The sequence below is a fragment of the Microtus pennsylvanicus genome, chromosome 20 (assembly GCF_037038515.1).
Source record: "Microtus pennsylvanicus isolate mMicPen1 chromosome 20, mMicPen1.hap1, whole genome shotgun sequence".
NCBI classification, from domain to species: Eukaryota; Metazoa; Chordata; class Mammalia; order Rodentia; family Cricetidae; genus Microtus; species Microtus pennsylvanicus.
This window is the reverse complement of record NC_134598.1, coordinates 13,144,696-13,162,632: the sequence shown is the minus strand read 5'-3', so window position 1 is coordinate 13,162,632 and position 17,937 is coordinate 13,144,696. Positions and strand designations below refer to the sequence as shown.

Below are 17,937 nucleotides of genomic sequence, written 5' to 3'. Positions count from 1 at the left end.
GAATTTTATTTTGTCCAAGGCTTCCTAGCCACATCTTTAGATTTTAGAAATCTCATCATATTATCTTCATGTAGTATTCACCATAGGTGTGGCTTGACATAGAAATTTTTAGAAGGATGTAGTAGGTTATTTATTCTGATTATTTTCCTCGATGGAAATATTTTACATTTACCCTCTGTCATTTAAATATTGAACTGAATATCTACCCATTTTTGCTCATCCCACTTCTGCTAGTCTGATAATCAGTGTGTTCTTTTTCAGTTTGAAAAAAACTCAGCAACTATCTCCCTAGGATTCATGTTATTTATGCTTAAATATTTCTGGATCTCTTAGGAAAGAAAGTCTATGGGTGCCTGTAAACACAGTGGCTTTTTTTTTGAAAATAGCTGATGTTTGATTCCCAAAGTTTGCTTTTCAAGCCCAAACACCCTTGATTTCTTAAACTATTTATCAGATGGCATTGTTTCCCCTGATTGCTTACTGGTTCCTATTTGGACAGGTTCCAGATTACAAAAATTCTCCTTACAACATTGTTTGCAAGAACAGAAATCTGTTGTGAGCCAGCCCCCGTCTAAATTCCTGTGTGAGGTGCTGTTTTTCCTAACTTCCCGTGACTGTATCCTTCGCTTGCCCACACCCCTCCTACATGATTTCCCTTCTAGAGCACAAATTACTTCAAGCTGACGACAAGAGGAATACGGGCAGCCTCAGTCCTCTTGCGGTACATACAGAGCAATCTTGGTCCTTTCTAGGAACCTGCCTGGGACAAAAGATCATAGAGATCCAACAGGATTCTGGGACAGGTGCTGAGCCACATCCCCTGGCCATTTCCAAGGACTCGAGGCCTCTGTGCCAACGATGGCTTATTAAATGTGCTGTGTGTTGTCTGTTTTGGATGCTTTCCTTTTGTACAGAAATCCTATGCATAGAAGTCCCTGGGCTCTTAGAGCCGTATTGCTTCATTGTCCACCCTGAACCTACTTGATCTGTATATTCATTTGGCTTTCTTTGTTTTAATTACATTTCCTTGGGGGGGGTCCTATTCTAAACTCTGCTGCACCTGTACACACACTACATGTGGACAGAAGTTGTAGATGTTGCCTGGCTTTCTGTAGGCTTCAGGGAATTCCCATAGAAGCTCCCTGTTTGCATACGATAGAGCATGTCCCTCTAGGATTCTTGGTTAGTATTTACATAAAAGTGATGCATCATCATCAGCTCTGGTCTTTTACATCCAGCTGTCAACTTAGAGTTTGTTCTGACAAAGCTTTCTCCTTAGCTCCCCCATTGAAGGTCAGAGAGTAGAAGCCATGGCCAGCTTTAGCCTTTCTGTCTCCTCCCCTTCTCCTTGATGTTTCTATGCCTCTTGTCATCAGGTGTGTATGGGGTGATCAGAGACACATGGGATTCCTATTCTACTTTATACATCAAGTCCCCACTGATTATTACTAGTCAAAATTACAGAATTGAAAAGAATAAGTGATTCATTATCTCTGTCATAGGAACATGAAGGAGGTTGTTTGAAGAAAGCCCTCCTTGTTGATATTGAGCTTGAAACTCAATTTCAGCTCATAAGACTATCGAGTCATGTGTTTGTACTACTCAGTCTTTGAACCAAAAGCCCAAGTCCTTATATTTGCCTTAACCGAACGTGTTAGTTTAAACTCATCATTTGAACTTTCTTTGCTACATCACTTTTCTACAGTGTCTGACACTTGCTTTCCCCATGTCTCTCTAAATTATTGATGATAATACTGGAGTGATCATGTTCCCTTGAGAGCATAGCAGAGGCAATCATAGACAGCGAAAACAAAATTATGGTAGCTAATGCACTTTAAAAAGCAGATTCTATACGCTGAGCACTGGGGCTATTCGTACGGATTTTCTCATTTTTATCTTTGCAGCCAATCTGTTTTTTTGTTTGTTTGTTTGTTTTTTTGAGACAGGGTTTCTCTGTGGTTTTGGAGCCTGTCCTGGAACTAGCTCTGTAGACCAGGCTGGTCTCGAACTCACAGAGATCCGCTTTGCAGCCAATCTGGTGCTTAGGTGCCATGAGCAGCACCTGAACCTCCGGCAGCATGGACTTTAATTATGAACACCGTGGCCACCCAACTACAGCCACTGAATGAAAGTTTATTTCCGATTTTTCATTTTTTTATTGATATTTACTGAGCTCTACATTTTCTCTGCTCCCCTCCTTGCTTCTCCCTTCCCCCTTCAACCCTCCCCCAAGGTCTCCATGCTCCCAATTTTACTCAGGAGATCTTGTCTTTTTATACTTTCTACTTCCCATGTAGATTAGATCTATGTAAGTCTCTCTTAGTGTCCTCATTGTTGTCTAAGTTCTCTGGAATTGTTGTCTGTAGGCTGGTTTTCTTTGCTTTGTGTTTAAAAAACCACCTATGAGTGAGTACATGTGATAATTGTCTTTCTGTGTCTGTGTTACATCATTCAAAATAATGTTTCTAGCTCCATCTATTTTCCTGAAATTTTCAAGATGTCCTTAATTTTTTCTGCTGTGTAGTACTCCATTGTGTAAATGTACCACATTTTCCTTATCCATTATTTGGTCAAGGGGCATTTAGGTTGTTTCCAGGTTCTGGCTATGACAAACAAAGCTGCTATGATCATAATTGAGCACATGTCCTTGTGGCATGATTGAGCATCCTTTGGATATATACCCAAAAGTGGTATTACTGGGTCTTGAGGAAGGTTATTTCCTAATTTTCTGAGAAACCACCACCTTATTTTTTTTGAGATTTCATTTGTTTGTTTTTCTCTTTTCTTTTCTTCTAATTAAAAATAGATTTTTTTCTCATACAATACATCCCAAAGAAAGGGTCTAAGTTCCCTTCCCTTAGAGCCCAGGGAATCCCACAGAAGAGGAGGCAGAAAGATCGTTAAGAGTCAGAGGGAATGGAGGACAAGGCCCTCTAAACTAACTAAGCAGCACACTTTCGAGCTCACAGAAACTGAAGCCGCAAGCACAGGGCCTCCATGGGTCTATGTGGGTCTACACTAGGTTCATATATAAAAGCTCTCTGACTTCTACAGTCTTTCCTCCCACTCTTCTCAGGGGTTCTCCAGTTTCTGAGGAGACAGACCTGATGGAGACCTCCAATTTAGACTCTTTCTCAGCATAATATCTAGTTATGGGTACCTGCTCCCATTTTCTGCTCAAGGAAGCCTCTCTGATGATGGTTGGACAAGGCACAGGTCTATGAGTATAGCAGACTATCATTAGGAATTATTTCTTTTTTTGTTTGTTTGTTTGTTTTCTGGTTGTTATTTCTATTTGGTTCTATCCCAGGTTCCTGGGCTATTATTCAGTCTCTGGTTCCTGGCCATCCTGGTCCAGGCAGTGTAAGGAAGTCTTGGGCTCCCTCTCCTGGTGTAGGACTCAAGTTAAACCAGACATTGGTTGCTTTTTCAACACAGGGTTTCTCCATGTAGCCCTGGCTGTCCTGGAACTCACTCTGTAGACCAGGCTGGCCTCAAATTCTGCCTCCCGAGTGTGAGATTAAAGGCATGTGCTCAGGCATTTTGTTTCGTTGGTTTGTTTGTTTATGAGTCCGCGTTTTACAACGTCGCCCCAACTGTGCTCGGGCTGGCCATGTAAATAGATCGACTGTGAACTCACAGATGCCGGCCTGATTCTGCTTCCTGAGTGCTGGGATTATATTTACACCTGAAAGATCAGCCAGTATTTGCTGTTGTTGTTTACTGATTTTTCCCAGCGTGTTCTTTCTAGCAGACGAGTGAGGAGAGGGTGGAGAGAATTGCTTTCTCTTCTTCACCGATAATGTTCCGTTCCGAGTCAGGCTTGCTTCTTTGCCTCCCTGGAGCATCACCTCTCTTGCTTTACTAAGTGTAGTCTAGGCTTTCATCTCTATGACAGTTTCCTGAAAGGCTGATCCTTGATTTGTGCTCATGTTCCTATTTTAAAGATCTTTATGAAAATTCAATCCCAGGGAAGTTCTGAAATTCTTTGGTCTTGGAAATGTCTCTGCCCCAGAGATCCTGGGATAGAAATTTTATTTTGATAATTACTCAAAAAATTTGAAATATATGCATATATACATACATATACACACATATATTTAAATTGAGAACTTGATTTCTTTTTGTGAAGCTGGGATGCATAGCTCAGAGTCTACCCTTTCTCTTGTCATTAAAACTAAAAATTGAGAACCTTTTTTTTTTAAAAAAAACTTATTTCTAATTTCTTCAGACTTTTACTATCTTGGTCATTGTTCTTTGTGTTGCTCTTCAGACAAAACTGAAACATTCTTTCCGTTCTATAAACAGATTTTATTTTTATTTTAATTATGTGTATGTGTGCTCTGTATGGGTAAGGTGATATGTCATATCTGAGCACAAGGTGTACTGCAGGGCTGGTTCAGTGGTTAAGAGCACTTACTACTCTTTCAGAGTGCTCGCTCAACTCGGAGTTCCGTTCTCATGGTCCACGTCAGCTGGCTCACAACTGGCCATAACTCTCTTAATACAGTTCCAAAAGATCCTATGCCCCCTTCTGGCTTCCCAGAGCATATAACTGGCATATTTTTGCGCGCACACACACACACACACACACACACACAAACACACACACACACACACATTCAACACACAACACATAAACCAAATCAAATCTATATTTTAGCGAAAGGCGAACCTTTGTAATCACGTTTAGAAGAACAATTCAGTGTATGACAGTGTTTCTGGTTATGCTAATGACTGCTTTTCCTTCTGCTTCTCTTTTCACAGTTTAAATGCTGTGGCTTGGTTGAGGGAGCTCAAGATTGGGGACAAAATTTTAAAGACGCTCAAGAGTCATGCAAATGTTCCACTATGACAGAATCTCAGTGTTCTTCTTATCAAGGATTTAATGTTAACAAACAGGTGAGAATAAGATCCATTTTGGCACAGTAAGTAGTTCTACTATATTTTTTTTTCACAATGACAGTCTCTGTAAAAACTTAAAAGACAGCAAGCATTGGGGAACTCTGATATGAAAATACAGCAATTATCCAAATGTAAAACTAATCTTTAGTAAATATAAAAGACATGTACCCCCTCCACAAGGTTTCTCCTAAGCTGTTCATTCTGCCTGGAAAGGCTTAGTACACACATGGTAATTGACATTGATGTTTAACTTTTTTTTACTGCTATTCTTTGGAGACGCCTCTATATCAGTTATACCACTGTAACGTCAAAAAGGCTCCAATATCCTTTAAGCAATTATCTGGCAATGAGAGACCTAAAATGCTATGGCAAACCACAACAGATTAGTGTCTATGATACCCAAAGACATTATGATACCCAAAGTTATTTCCCATCTAACAATATTTTTGTTTACCAATGTTAATGTCATCAATAAATAAAATAATAATAATTTTAGGGAAACAATTCTCCCCTCTGAACGACTGACCTTTATCTCTGGAGGTGATGAGACTCTGCCCTGAAGCAGCGTTGGGACAGCCCATATTTACAGTGATTCATGGGAGAGAAAGTTGTCAGATTGCAATATTACTGCGCCATTTCATTGTCAAAACTAATCGCAATTAATTTTTATTTTATTTTCGAGACAGGGTTTCTCCATAGCTTTTGGTTCCTGTCCTGGAACTAGCTCTTCTAGACCAGGCTGGCCTTGAACTCACAGAGATCTGCCTGCCTCTGCCTCCTGAGTGCTGGGATTAAAGGTGTGCGCCACCACCGCCCGGCCCGCAATTAAATTTTTGTTTTCTTACCTTTATATCTGATTCTCTCCTGCCTACTTAAACTTAGCCACATCCTGTTTCCAAGGTAGAATGTAAATCTGTCTGGTACAGGTTAATGTGGCTATCACTTAGGACGAGGAGGAATTCATAGGCTCTGTTGACATGGATGCTTATTGCCTATGAAAGACTCGTTAGAAAGATGTTTTTCCCTACGATACATTCTGAAAAGCCCTCATAAAAAGATATTTCCTGAAAGTTCACACATAATTCAGTTGAGTATAAGCCAACAACTGTCCTACTACCGTAAAAGGAAGGTCATAAATTCATTGAATACTTCCATCTGCCGTGTGTCATTTGTAAGTCTGGAAAAATAAGAAATCTGCAATGACCATTATTCTGGTTTCCTTTTATTCTCTTCCCTCTCTTTTGCCAAGATCATTTTATTTTTTTGGGTGCAGCAGGAGGCAGACATAATGAATGCGAACCAATAGATGTAGTCGTCCATCTCCCTCTTGACCCTAACTGACATGATAATCCCGATTGTTTGCTGTTTTGGATTAGAAATGACGGGAGAAGTCCATTACATTAAGGAATGGACTGGGGGAAAGACCTGTCCAGCCTTAGGGAGATCTTTCACTCTTTCTAGCTAATAACATGATTTGGTCAGTCACAGGGATGACAGAGTTCATGACAATATGAATTGTGTTATGCAGTGTTTCCACATTTTAAAGAGTCACCCTTGTAATTTTCAGTTACTGGAATGTTTAGAATTTGCCTGAAATATTTTAAAATTTGGTTTCCAGGATAGCTTGAATGCATTCCAAATAACGTATCAGAGAAGTAACTTTTTAAAATTCTCTCTCTTACTTAAAGTAATAGCATAAAGGTACACATAAGTTTTAAAGATAAAAGTAGCACTCATATTTATTATTAAAGTATTTGAAATGTTTTGGTTTTAAGAGGAACATCTTACTATGTCGAGTTGTAGCCTCAACAGTAGGTTTCCCTGCTGCAGCTCACAAACCCACATAATCCATAGTTAGGAGAACACCAGTTCTTCAATGAACAATCCAAAAATAAGATTCAATTATTTATAATCTTTTGATTATAAAAATTATAGCTTGGAGACTATATTGGTATGAATTCATTTTTAAATTTTCAGAAAATTATTTTAGTTTTTCATTTTCTTTATTTTATTTTATTACATTTTATTAAGACAATTTATAAATTTAAATCTTTTTGATCATATTCTTCCCTTCCCCCAAGTCTTTCCAGACCCTCTCCCCAATTTTAAGTTTTAAAAAAACTCAATAAATTAAAACAAAATACACCTGCTGAAAAAAACTCCACCAAGCTGTAACCAAATGAAAGCACACGCACGCACACACACACACACACACACACACACACACACAAAACTGTGGAGTCAACACACTGTGACTATTTATTGGTCAGCTAACTACTTGTGAATATAAAGCCTGTCCTGAAGTAGTTGATAAGCCGGTATCATTCTATTGATTTTTAACTCCAACATTCAGGAGCTATGTAGCTAAAGCAAAAAGAAAATATATTTATCTCAAATGCTCTTTAATACTGAGAAGAAGATGAAGCTAGATGTAGAAGAAATAGTTCAATTCCTTTTTGCTGACCTTGGTAACAATATAACAAGTCAACCAGAAGAATAAATATGAGATCAAAATTTCACTAAAAGCATTGTTGTTCTTTGTTTGTTTTACTAGACCTGTCTTTCTCTGATAAAAGATCTGGTTGAAAAGAACATCATCATAGTCATTGGAGTTGCTTTCGGACTGGCAGTTATTGAGGTACAGTATCACAGTGTCATTGCCTCTGCGTTCATTCCACTTCTCATTGATCGTAACAAATGCCAAATGCAGGTGCTGAGAGAGCACTGGGTACACACTGCCCAGGGCACAGCATCTCTCTGAGTCAGCCTTGAGTCTGGAACAGGTGGGCTTATAGTCCTGTAAACCAAGAAGGGCCGAGGCTGCTGTTTCTAAATGTCTTCTTGCAATGTGCAGTATATATAGGCCATATATTTGTCTACACAGAAATGATTTACCTGAACACAGATGTCATAGAAAAAGAGTAATATATACTAGGTATTGTTTTCTTGAGGGAAAAAAATAACATCTGTACAATTCTTATTTGTAGGTATCCCTGTGGTATCAAAACTAGTTCAAGTGTTAAATTTTTCTGAAGTAAGGTAGACTGAAGGAAATAAAAAAAGAAAAAAATCCAGCTGTCACAACTGGCCATTTCTAGCCATAATCTTGCAACAGAACATAGAAGCCAAACTCAGAGGAATGGAGAAATGTTTTGCCTCCAATTCATTCTAGAGAAATTTAAGAACTTCTAAACAGCAAAAGTAGTTACCTTAAATTTTCTCATCTTAGATACTATAAATGATCTTGGAGATATTTCCAAGAAAGCTCTCAGAGAAGCTTGTGAATCCTTTCCATCAATTTAATTATTGATGTTGGAAAATATATTTTCCATTGGATTTCTATCTTGATGGATTTTTTTGTTATTTCATTTTATATCCGGAAAGGTAACTTTCGTATGGTCTCCAAATATTTACAAAGAATATGAAATAAAACGTTTTCAAAGCAGCATTTATGGTATTATCTCAGATCACAAGAAACGTAGGCATGAAATGTGTCAGAACCACTCATGACCGCATGTAGATACAATAGAAAGAATTCAAACACTGTGTGGTACTTCCCAGGTGATTGCAGAAGAATGACGTTTACATCATTCTCGTGGAATGCTGGGTAGTGTCCCTTTAGGCTCTTAAGTCGCTTTGGAGCCTCTTGTCACACAAATGCTTGGTCAGAATTTTGGTTGAGATTAGAACAATTTAGTGTCCTCAGTTGTTACTGGTAGAATTTCTTAGTCATGTATCAGAATAAAAGCCAGGTACTACTAGTATCAAATACACGATATATATATCGTCACCCAAATGAGTCAAAGTCAAATGTTGCTTGCATTAGGTCTGTTTCTCTTGATTGTGCCATTGGTTCTGTGTCCTTTGTATTCTGGCTTCATGCTAATTTGAAATAATAGACAATGGCTGCAAAGGCAAGTGAAGAATCACATATATATTATCATCACATGAACACGTGGCACACATGCACTTAGTACGCTCTGATAGAGTTGATTCTAAAGGCACAGTCACGGCTGGGGATATGGCTTGGTCATAGAGCCTGAGGTTAATGTGCCCAGAGACCTGGGTTTAATCACTAACTAATTAAGATTGGGAAGGCAGGTTTTAAATGAGGTTACATATTAAATTTCATTTTAGACTCAAACTTAGAGAGCTGCCTATGACTGAATATAGCTCACACATGCTTTTAAGAGGTTTGTTGAAGCTGAGCCAAAAGTAATAAGGACATGATTGATTGGAAAGATTGGTGTCTTCCATATCATATCCAAACTTACTGCCAAGAATCTAAACAGATCTAGAGGAAAGGAAGATTGCAAGAGGGACAGCATGCATATTAATATTTTATGAATTTGATAAACTCTGTATACTTGTTACACATTTAGGGATGTTATTAATTCTCATACCTGACTTTCCAGGGAAGTACTTAAATAAAAACCCTATGTACAGTAATTTACCACTATGGAGTCTGTGTGGTACTGTCATGATGTGCAATCATCAGTGAGCCCAGTGACATCGGGATGCCTAGACTATATGTAGATATAGTTAACAATTGATTGACAGAATTGTTGGATACTTTTCTTTGATTTCTCAATCTAAAGCCTTCTGTCTGGAGTTTGATGTGAAACAAGTATTTGATGCCTTATTTTATCCAAAAGAGAGCTTTGCAAATGGCCCCCATTATCTAGTGAGTAGAAATGTATCTGTCCCCAAATAAACTCTAGTCTTGGAGTCATTCAATGGGTCTCTCAGCACTTCAATCTTTTTGACTTCCAAATTCAATGAAACACAAAGATGCACAGAGTCTCTTCTCATAAACCTTTATAAAGAAATAGAAGCAGCTCTCTACAAACCTAATGCAGAAAGTATATGTAGACAATCTTCTCAGAAAAAAAACACATAATCTATATTTAGGCTTTAGGTGGAGGCTTTGTTAATACTCTATTCCTTTGGGGCTCCTTTCAGCTTGAATACTAGAAACTTATACAGAATACTCATACTTAATTCTGTGAAAAATTCATCTGTAAATGTTTGGAATCCTCATCTAGACTTAAATAAGCAGATTATTATTAAAAGGTGGTCAGCATTTTGTGCTTTTAGTTTCACTAAGCAAAAAATTATCAAATGACATGGAATATTTATCTTTTAATAGGACAAAAGTTAACCTCACAGGAGGTCCTAAGAACAAAGCAATTCAGAGAATTGGCCATTTTACCACATTTTAAAAAACAGCTCCAGCATATGGGAGTCTTAAGTGCATAAACACTTAGCAGCAAGTCTGTTTTGAGTCTTTGTTCACATATCATAAAACGTTGAATTTCTTTTCTGTGTTTTTGAACACAAATATTCTTAACATATAAAGAAATGAAAGAAGTGTGATATTAGTGATAAAATACTGATATAAAACTACTATTTGAAAGTGTTTCATTAAGTTCTTCAACCTGTGTGCCGCATATGTGGAAGTCGCCCCCCTCCTCCCCAAACTCCAAGTCTCCTTTTTAAGGGAACTGTGGCAGAGGAAGCTGCCGTTTGCTGAGTCATCTTAAACGATCATAGTCTATCACTTCTGCATCAGAACCAAAGCATTCAAGTCATCAATTGTGGAGTCCATTAGAGAGAGTTTTTTTTTTCTTTTGGAAGAACTAATGAGATGGAATTCACACCCTAGATTTTCAATTTTATGTTTTGTTACTTCAAAAGAAAATTCCTGAGTTAAGCTAACCCCCATAGTTTGGGAGTGATTTTTTTTTCGTCTTCAAAAATGTATATAATTCTTTCACTTCTAAGCATTGGCTAAAACTTCAGTAGGAGAAATTCTAGACTCCTTGATTTCTCTGCAGATGATCCAAACCAGATGACCATGGTCTTTCCAGGGAATCATCAATAAGTATATTTAGCTCCCACAGCCTGGTGTTACCCAGAGCTCAGAGGGAAATGCTTTATAGAAAGATGTATGTGTACCATAAGAAGAGAGCATCCTTTAGTAGCAGCTGATATTGCACAATGAAGCAGGGGCACACACACACACAGAGAGAGAGAGAGAGAGAGAGAGAGAGAGAGAGAGAGAGAGAGAGAGAGAGAGAAGAGGGGGGGAGGGAGGGAGGGAGGAAGGGAGGGAGGGAGAGAGAGAGAGAGAGAGAGAGAGAGAGAGAGAGAGAGAGAGAGATATCTGTACTCACTTTTAGATATTGTTCTCCTGGTTTTTTCCTCAGGAGTCTAAAATCTCATGAGAGATTCAATCGACAGTTTCTGTTTTCTCCTTGTTATTCTTTAAATTCCACATTAATCCTGTATTTTATTTTTATTTCTAGATTCTTGGTTTGGTGTTTTCTATGGTGCTGTACTGCCAGATTGGGAGCAAATGAATCTGCAGATTTATCAAGTAATCCTAAACACCATTTAAGTTTTTGCTTTGGCTTTGTAACTTTATATAAGCGAGTACTGTAAATACCAGGAGCAAATGTCTTATTAAAATGTCTTGCCTAGGCTCACTACAGATATTTTCACACATACTCAGCATATTTAAATGTGAGAGACAGAAAAAAAATGAATGTGTATTTTTTTTTCCGCAAAATAAAAAGTGTTTACGTTGATGCTTTTCTGGTGTCTGGTCATTGTGTTCAGGTGGCTCTGTGTGTCTGGGGATGTTCATCAGGACCTGCCCAGGGGAACAACTCCATTTCTCAGTGACAAGAGAAATGCACGCGTGTGCGCTCGCACACACACACACATGCAGAAACTGGCTTCCTCCTCTGTGCAGGAGAAAGACTACAGAAGGCAATTATTGTTAAGTTGCTCGAAGTGACAGCAAAGGAGTAGAAAACTTGGGGTATCTCTGCTGGACTGGACATCTCTATTCTGTGCTCTCCCATTCAATGGTTCTTCCGTGGAGATGTATTGTCTGTCAAGCACTCTACAATATTATCACCTTATGTCTTCCCACACATTCCTGTGAAATAGGCCCTCACGATGACCCCCATTTTTCAGGTGAGACAGTGAAAACTTAGAGAAGTTAAGTAAATTGCCCACGACTGATGTGGGATTTCCCTCTGTATGCTGTGAAGAGCATTGGTTAATAAAGAAGCTGCTTTGGGCCTATTGCAGCACAGAATAGGGCAAGGCAGGAGCTCCAAGAAGGTAGAGAAGGAGAGAGTAGGCGGAGTTAAGGAGAAGCCATGTAGCCGCCAGAGGAAACAGACACAGGAACTTTGCCCGCTAAGCCACAGCCACGTGGAGATACACAGATTAATAGAAATGGGTTAATTTATCATATAAGAGCTATCTAGCAATATGCTTAAGTGATTGGCCAAGCGGTGATCTAAATAATATAGTTTCTGAATGATTATTTCCGTTCTAGGCGACCAGGAAATGAACAAGCAGCCTCTGCCAACACACGACAGAAATGATAAACATTGGGTAGAGATGAGATTCAAGCCTTGACTGTAACCTCCCAGATGACGTTATCTGTTGGCTTTCTGATAATATACTATCTATAAATTTGTTAGATTTTTATAATCACTATTTTTTTTGTGTCTGTCCTACACTGAAACTCTTTGAAGACATTGCTTCTCAATGTGTGCTTGTATTCCTATTACACAGTGGTTAGCACCGAGCTGGCACTATAAATAAAGTTATAGATTTTCTGAGCGGGGCTAGAGAGATGGCTCAGTGGTTAAGAGCATTGCCTGCTCTTCCAAAGGTCCTGAGTTCAATTCCCAGCAACCACATGGTGGCTCACAACCATCTGAATGAGATCTGATGCCCTCTTCTGGCCTGCAGGCAGACACACAAACAGAATATTGTATATATAATAAATAAATATTTAAAAAAAAAGATTTTCTGAGCATCTACTCAGTCTCTGAATATATTCTAAACACTTTGCACAGAGCAACCCTCTTATGTTGTTGCTAGTACTAGACCTATTTTGATATAGGGAAAGCCTTTCCTAGAGAGACTAATTTAGGGCACATAGGTGGGAAGTGAAGGAATCATGACTGGTTCCACATGACTCAACCTGTGCTTTTGTGTGGCAGCATCTAAAGTAGCTCTGATAATTTATTCTCATACGATATACATATGGTAAGTGTATTCCCCTCTTCTGAGGCCGAGGGAAACCAAAGAAGGCAGTTACTTACAGAAATCCTTACAATTTTTATATTGAAGAAAACAGTTATGAAAATGAATATTAACATTTCTTTTGCATAATTTTGGGTACATAATAGGAGCTGGGTAAATAACGTATTATCTTGGTAATATAAGGGCTTTTTTTTTATCAGTCAGCTTTAGTAGGAAAACAGAAGCCCTCTAACCCCTTCAAACAATAAAGGCATAGAGCAAGAAACTGATGTATTAGGTGCCATGTCCTGCCATAACAAAATAGACTAAGTGCTTAAAAAGGCAGAATTTCCCAGATTTCTAGAAGCTGAGAATTTTAAGACCATATACTGGTGGATTCAGTTCCTACTGAGGACTCTTTTCTGCCTTGCAGACAGCCCCTTTCTTGCTGTGTTCTCATGCTGGGACGCAGGATAAAAATGGGTGGAGAGCATGTGTTCTGGTATGTATTTCCTAGAGAACAATACTACCAGTTCAAAGTTCTACCCCATGACCGTATTTGACACAGATTACTTCCTCATTCATATACTTCCACGGTGGGATTTAGGGCTTCAAAATATGGCATTTAGGGGGAAATAACTCATTCTGCATCAATTTCTTACATAGATGGTGGGGAAAGTAGACAGAGGCAGGTGGACAAGTGAGGTAAACCAGAGGTTAGCAGCAGGAAGACATTGCCAATGTATGTAGGAGCAAAGGGCAGAGACAACGCTGGGATCCAGTATTGTGTGGAAGAAGATGCAACCAAGAGAGGGTCCACAGAGGAAGGATTAAGAGCTGTGGAAATCACACAGCAGCACCAACCCCATTCCTTTGCCATCCCTCCACCAGCTGAATCAGCTTTTGAGAACAGGCACACAGGTGCTTAACTTTCTGAGAAAAGGGCATACACATGGTAAAAATAAATAAAGAAGAGCTTTTAGAATCTGTATGAGAAATTGTGCAGTTTCTCACATTTTTTTCCCCTCTTGGCTAAAGTTGATGGTAGGTATTTCAAGGACAGAGAAGACTTTAGAGCAATTGCTCTGAATGGGGGCCGTTTTACCCTGAGGGGTTATTTGTCAGTGTCTGGAGACAGTTTTGGTTATCAGCTCTGTCTGTGGTGGTGGAGGAGATGTTACTGGCATCTGGTGAGCAGAGGCTAGGAATCCTGTCACACTCTACGGCGCACGCGAGCTTGTCCAGCGGCTAAAACTATCCAGTTCAGAATGTCAGCTGCGCTGTGCAGGGTGGAGAGAGCCTAATTAGAGAGAAACGTGTGAGCATCAGAGCACGCGAGAGAGCCCTACCTGGGGAGAGTCTCCTCCTGCAGGTCTCGAAGGAGACTAGAGGGGGTAAGAGCTTTGACAACTCCTTGGCGTGGCGACCTTCACAAGTCACTTGAATGTCCTCTTCTTCAAGGGAGAACTTTTATCAGGAAGTCATTAACATTTCCAGACGTCACCCTGCAAAGATCAGCGGCTGAAATGCGTCCAGGCTTCTGCTTTGGCTGTTTCAAAAATGTTTATTTTCTTTTGATAATTTGCTTGCTTTCTAAATTTGTTGTTTTTCTTTCCTTTCTTTTTCTTTTTTTCGCTCTGGATGCGATTATAAAGGAAGGTTTTACTTTCCTGAGTAATGTTAAATTTTGATTTAAAAATAAATTCATCTTTTACTTCTTGGCTCCAAGATCAAACCAGAATATTACAAAATATGTAAATTTTTTTAGTCACTTAAGAATCATAGCAAGAACAAAATGAAAAGGTTTTTTCCCACTAACCTGTTAATCCAATGAAAATGAAAATGTTTCTCTAACTCAGTGACATGTAGGTATTATTTTTCATTATGTTTCAGATTACCCATGGTGCTAATTTAGATACACGAAACGCAACTGAACACTTGGGCGTGTTTCTCAGATCTTCTTTCTTCTCTGTTTCTCTTCTGCCATCCTATTTTTCATGACCTCTCCTGAAGCAAAATCATTATAATAACTACCTCTTAAAATACTTACGTATTATTCATGTATGTGGATGTGTGTACACCTGTTCAGATGTGCCATGCCCATGGAGGACAAACATGGGCATTGGGTTCCCTGGAGCTGGAGTTCCAGGGAGTCACGAGCTACTTGATTTGAGTGTGGGAAACTGAACTCTGGTCCTCTGCAAGCATAGCAAGCACTATTTATTTATTTATTTATTTATTTATTTATTTATTTATTTATTAAGGATTCCTGCCTCCCCCCTCATCCGCCTCCCATTTCCCTCCCCCTCCCCCGATCAAGTCACCCTCCCTCATCTGCTCGAAGAGCAATCAGGGTTCCCTGACCTGTGGGAAGCCCAAGGACCGCCCACCTCCATCCAGGTCTCCAAAGGTGAGCATCCAAACCGCCCAGGCTCCCCCAAAGCCTCTACCGAGCCATCTCTCCAGTCTCATTGCAATAACCTCTCAATAGGCTTTTTCCACACTTGTTCTACTTCCTTCAAATCCATTGCCTTTGGTGGCACTGGAGACATCTGTCATTTGCATCCTATGTCATATTATGTGCTCTAGTTCTAAGATATGTTTGTAGTCTCCCGTAGCTTATGATGCGCTTCATCAGAGCTGTGTCTGTTCCCCTGCTCCTCTCTAGGCTTTGTTCCCTGTGTAACCCTCAAGCCTTCTCATCTTTGCCTGGTTCCCACACTTTCAGTGACCATCATATCATTTAGGTCTAGCTTCTGTATGGCACCATTCTGGGCCCAATCAGGACTGTTCAGTTTTCCATTTAAATACTCACATCCTCATATGTCTTAGTTATTTTTCATCTGTGTTTAATTATTAGATTTTTTTTTTTGGTTTTTCGAGACAGGGTTTCTCTGTAGCTTTGGACCCTGTCCTGGAACTCCCTTTGTAGACCAGGCTGGTCTCGAACTCACAGAGATCCGCCTGCCTCTGCCTCCTGAGTGCTGGGATTACAGGCGTGCGCCACCACCGCCCGGTCTAATTATTAGATTTTTGATGACTCTCAGGATCCTGAATTTGTATAACAGATCCTAGCATGGTAACTAGCATATATTAACAGTTCAGTCAGTATATACAATTATTATCACCTGCTTCATTTGAAAGACAATAGCCCTGCTGACCTTAAAGACTGTTCATTGAAGACCAGCGTTTACTTACAACCACATATATGTGTACATGTATACACACATATATACAACTAGTATACAAGATAACAATTATTTATAAATAGTTAATATTATGTTACTATATATTATATTATCATTATAGTAATTATATGTGTATATTATGTATTTTATATAGTTATATCGAGCTTATATATCCTCTATATTACTTATTATATATAATTAATTTATTATGTGTGTATATATATATATATATATAATAGTCTTCAAAACAATTCAAGCTCATTTAGAATTCAAGCTCATTTGAGTCTCAGAATAATTCTCTTACTAAAGTTTTTCTTAGAGTTCAGAGGAGGAAACTGTAATACGGGGAAGTTAAGCAAGTCGTTTGAATTGGCTACAGCCAAGATGCAAACTCAGGTATCCTGGTTCCATATTACATTATTAAGCCCCAATATATATCTTGGGGAAAAGCTAATTTGATTAGAATCTGAGTTTTAGATTCTTTCCAGAGAAGTCAAATTGCTAAAGATATTATGTGAACATCCGGTTATAGTGACAGAGAGCCATAAATTCAATGGAGAGTCTTCCCCCTTTTCACCCTTCTACTACATGTATGTCTATATATATCCCATCATGATGTTTACCACACACGGGTTCCTGATGCCGCATCTTTTATCTCAGGAGGATCAATTTGAAAAAAGAAATGCGTTCTTTCTTACCCATATGACCTACTCATTTACAGCTTGTCAAGTTGTAGACAATATCTTTTGAAAGGATAAGATGAAATAGGTTTTACATTCTAAAAGACCTTGCAATAACCACACTCATGAATGACACTTAAGGCATGCAACTTACAATCAAGTAGTTTGACTCCAAAAAGAAGATGAGAATATAACGTTATTCTCCATGAGAGGAGTTCATTTGGTTATGGCTTATGTCTCCTGCTGCTGTATCAATGAAGAGGAACTGCAAGCTACAGAATCTGTAGGCAGATTCCTCAAGTTTCCAATCGTGACTTCACCGTCCAGCGGCCGAGTGATGCTGGACATACTCATGTCTCTGTGACTCATCTGAGAACTGAGAATGAGCAGAAATCTCTACAGAGTTGTCGCGGTCTTAACTAAGACAACACAAACACATGTTTAGCACATGCAGTGAGGTTAGCACTCAGTGAGCGTCAGTATCTACATTGTAAAATCAGTAAAACATTGCGATTATACAATTATTATAAGTAAATTATTTTAAAGACATGTTCATCAAATTGTTGTTTTTGAATAGAAAGCTCCTTTGGACTTCAAAGAAAGTTTGGAGCCATCAATAACCTCATCTTCAAAGCTATGTAATTTTGAAATGGATTTTGGCAGCAAGTCCTCCAGAAAAGGCTAAATCCTCCAGTCAAACTCTTCTTCCAAGGCTGCCCTCCAGATAGTGTGTTAGGAACCGGAATCTAACAGACAGGGGAGGGGGGTTGCGGGAAGCTGAACCCCAGCGAGAAAAACGCGGTAACTGGAAAGGAATGACACTGGCCACCATTGTAGAGCTTAACAGCACGTGTCAGGATGTGCAGAGAGAGCGCATAGAGGGCTCTGCTGGCCAGCTGAAACCTAAGGAAGTCACATGATCTTAATACAATCTGAGCATCAACTGTGGCAAAGCCAAGAGCGATAACTAGCCGTGGCGAGCAGGGTGCCACACCTGGCTCACTGGGTCTCCAGGAGAAACTCTGTGACAAGTGAATCTAATAGAACTTGCTCTCCACAGAAGTTGTGGTTTTGGGAAAACAGGTGAGGGTTCTTGGCAGAACTGAAGATGA

General features: G+C 39.2%; 1 protein-coding gene across 1 annotated transcript in view; it reads left to right on the top strand.

Moving 5' to 3' along the window:
- Tspan8 (tetraspanin 8) overlaps positions 1 to 11,495 on the top strand; it is a 31,129-nt gene extending 19,634 nt beyond the window's left edge. Inside the window, exons 6-8 of the mRNA XM_075954210.1 lie at positions 4,768 to 4,902; positions 7,460 to 7,543; positions 11,214 to 11,495. Coding sequence (XP_075810325.1) covers positions 4,768 to 4,902; positions 7,460 to 7,543; positions 11,214 to 11,267 — 273 coding nt within the window. The 3' untranslated portion in view covers positions 11,268 to 11,495. The remainder of the gene's footprint in view (positions 1 to 4,767; positions 4,903 to 7,459; positions 7,544 to 11,213) is intronic.
- Positions 11,496 to 17,937: the final 6,442 nt, after the last annotated feature.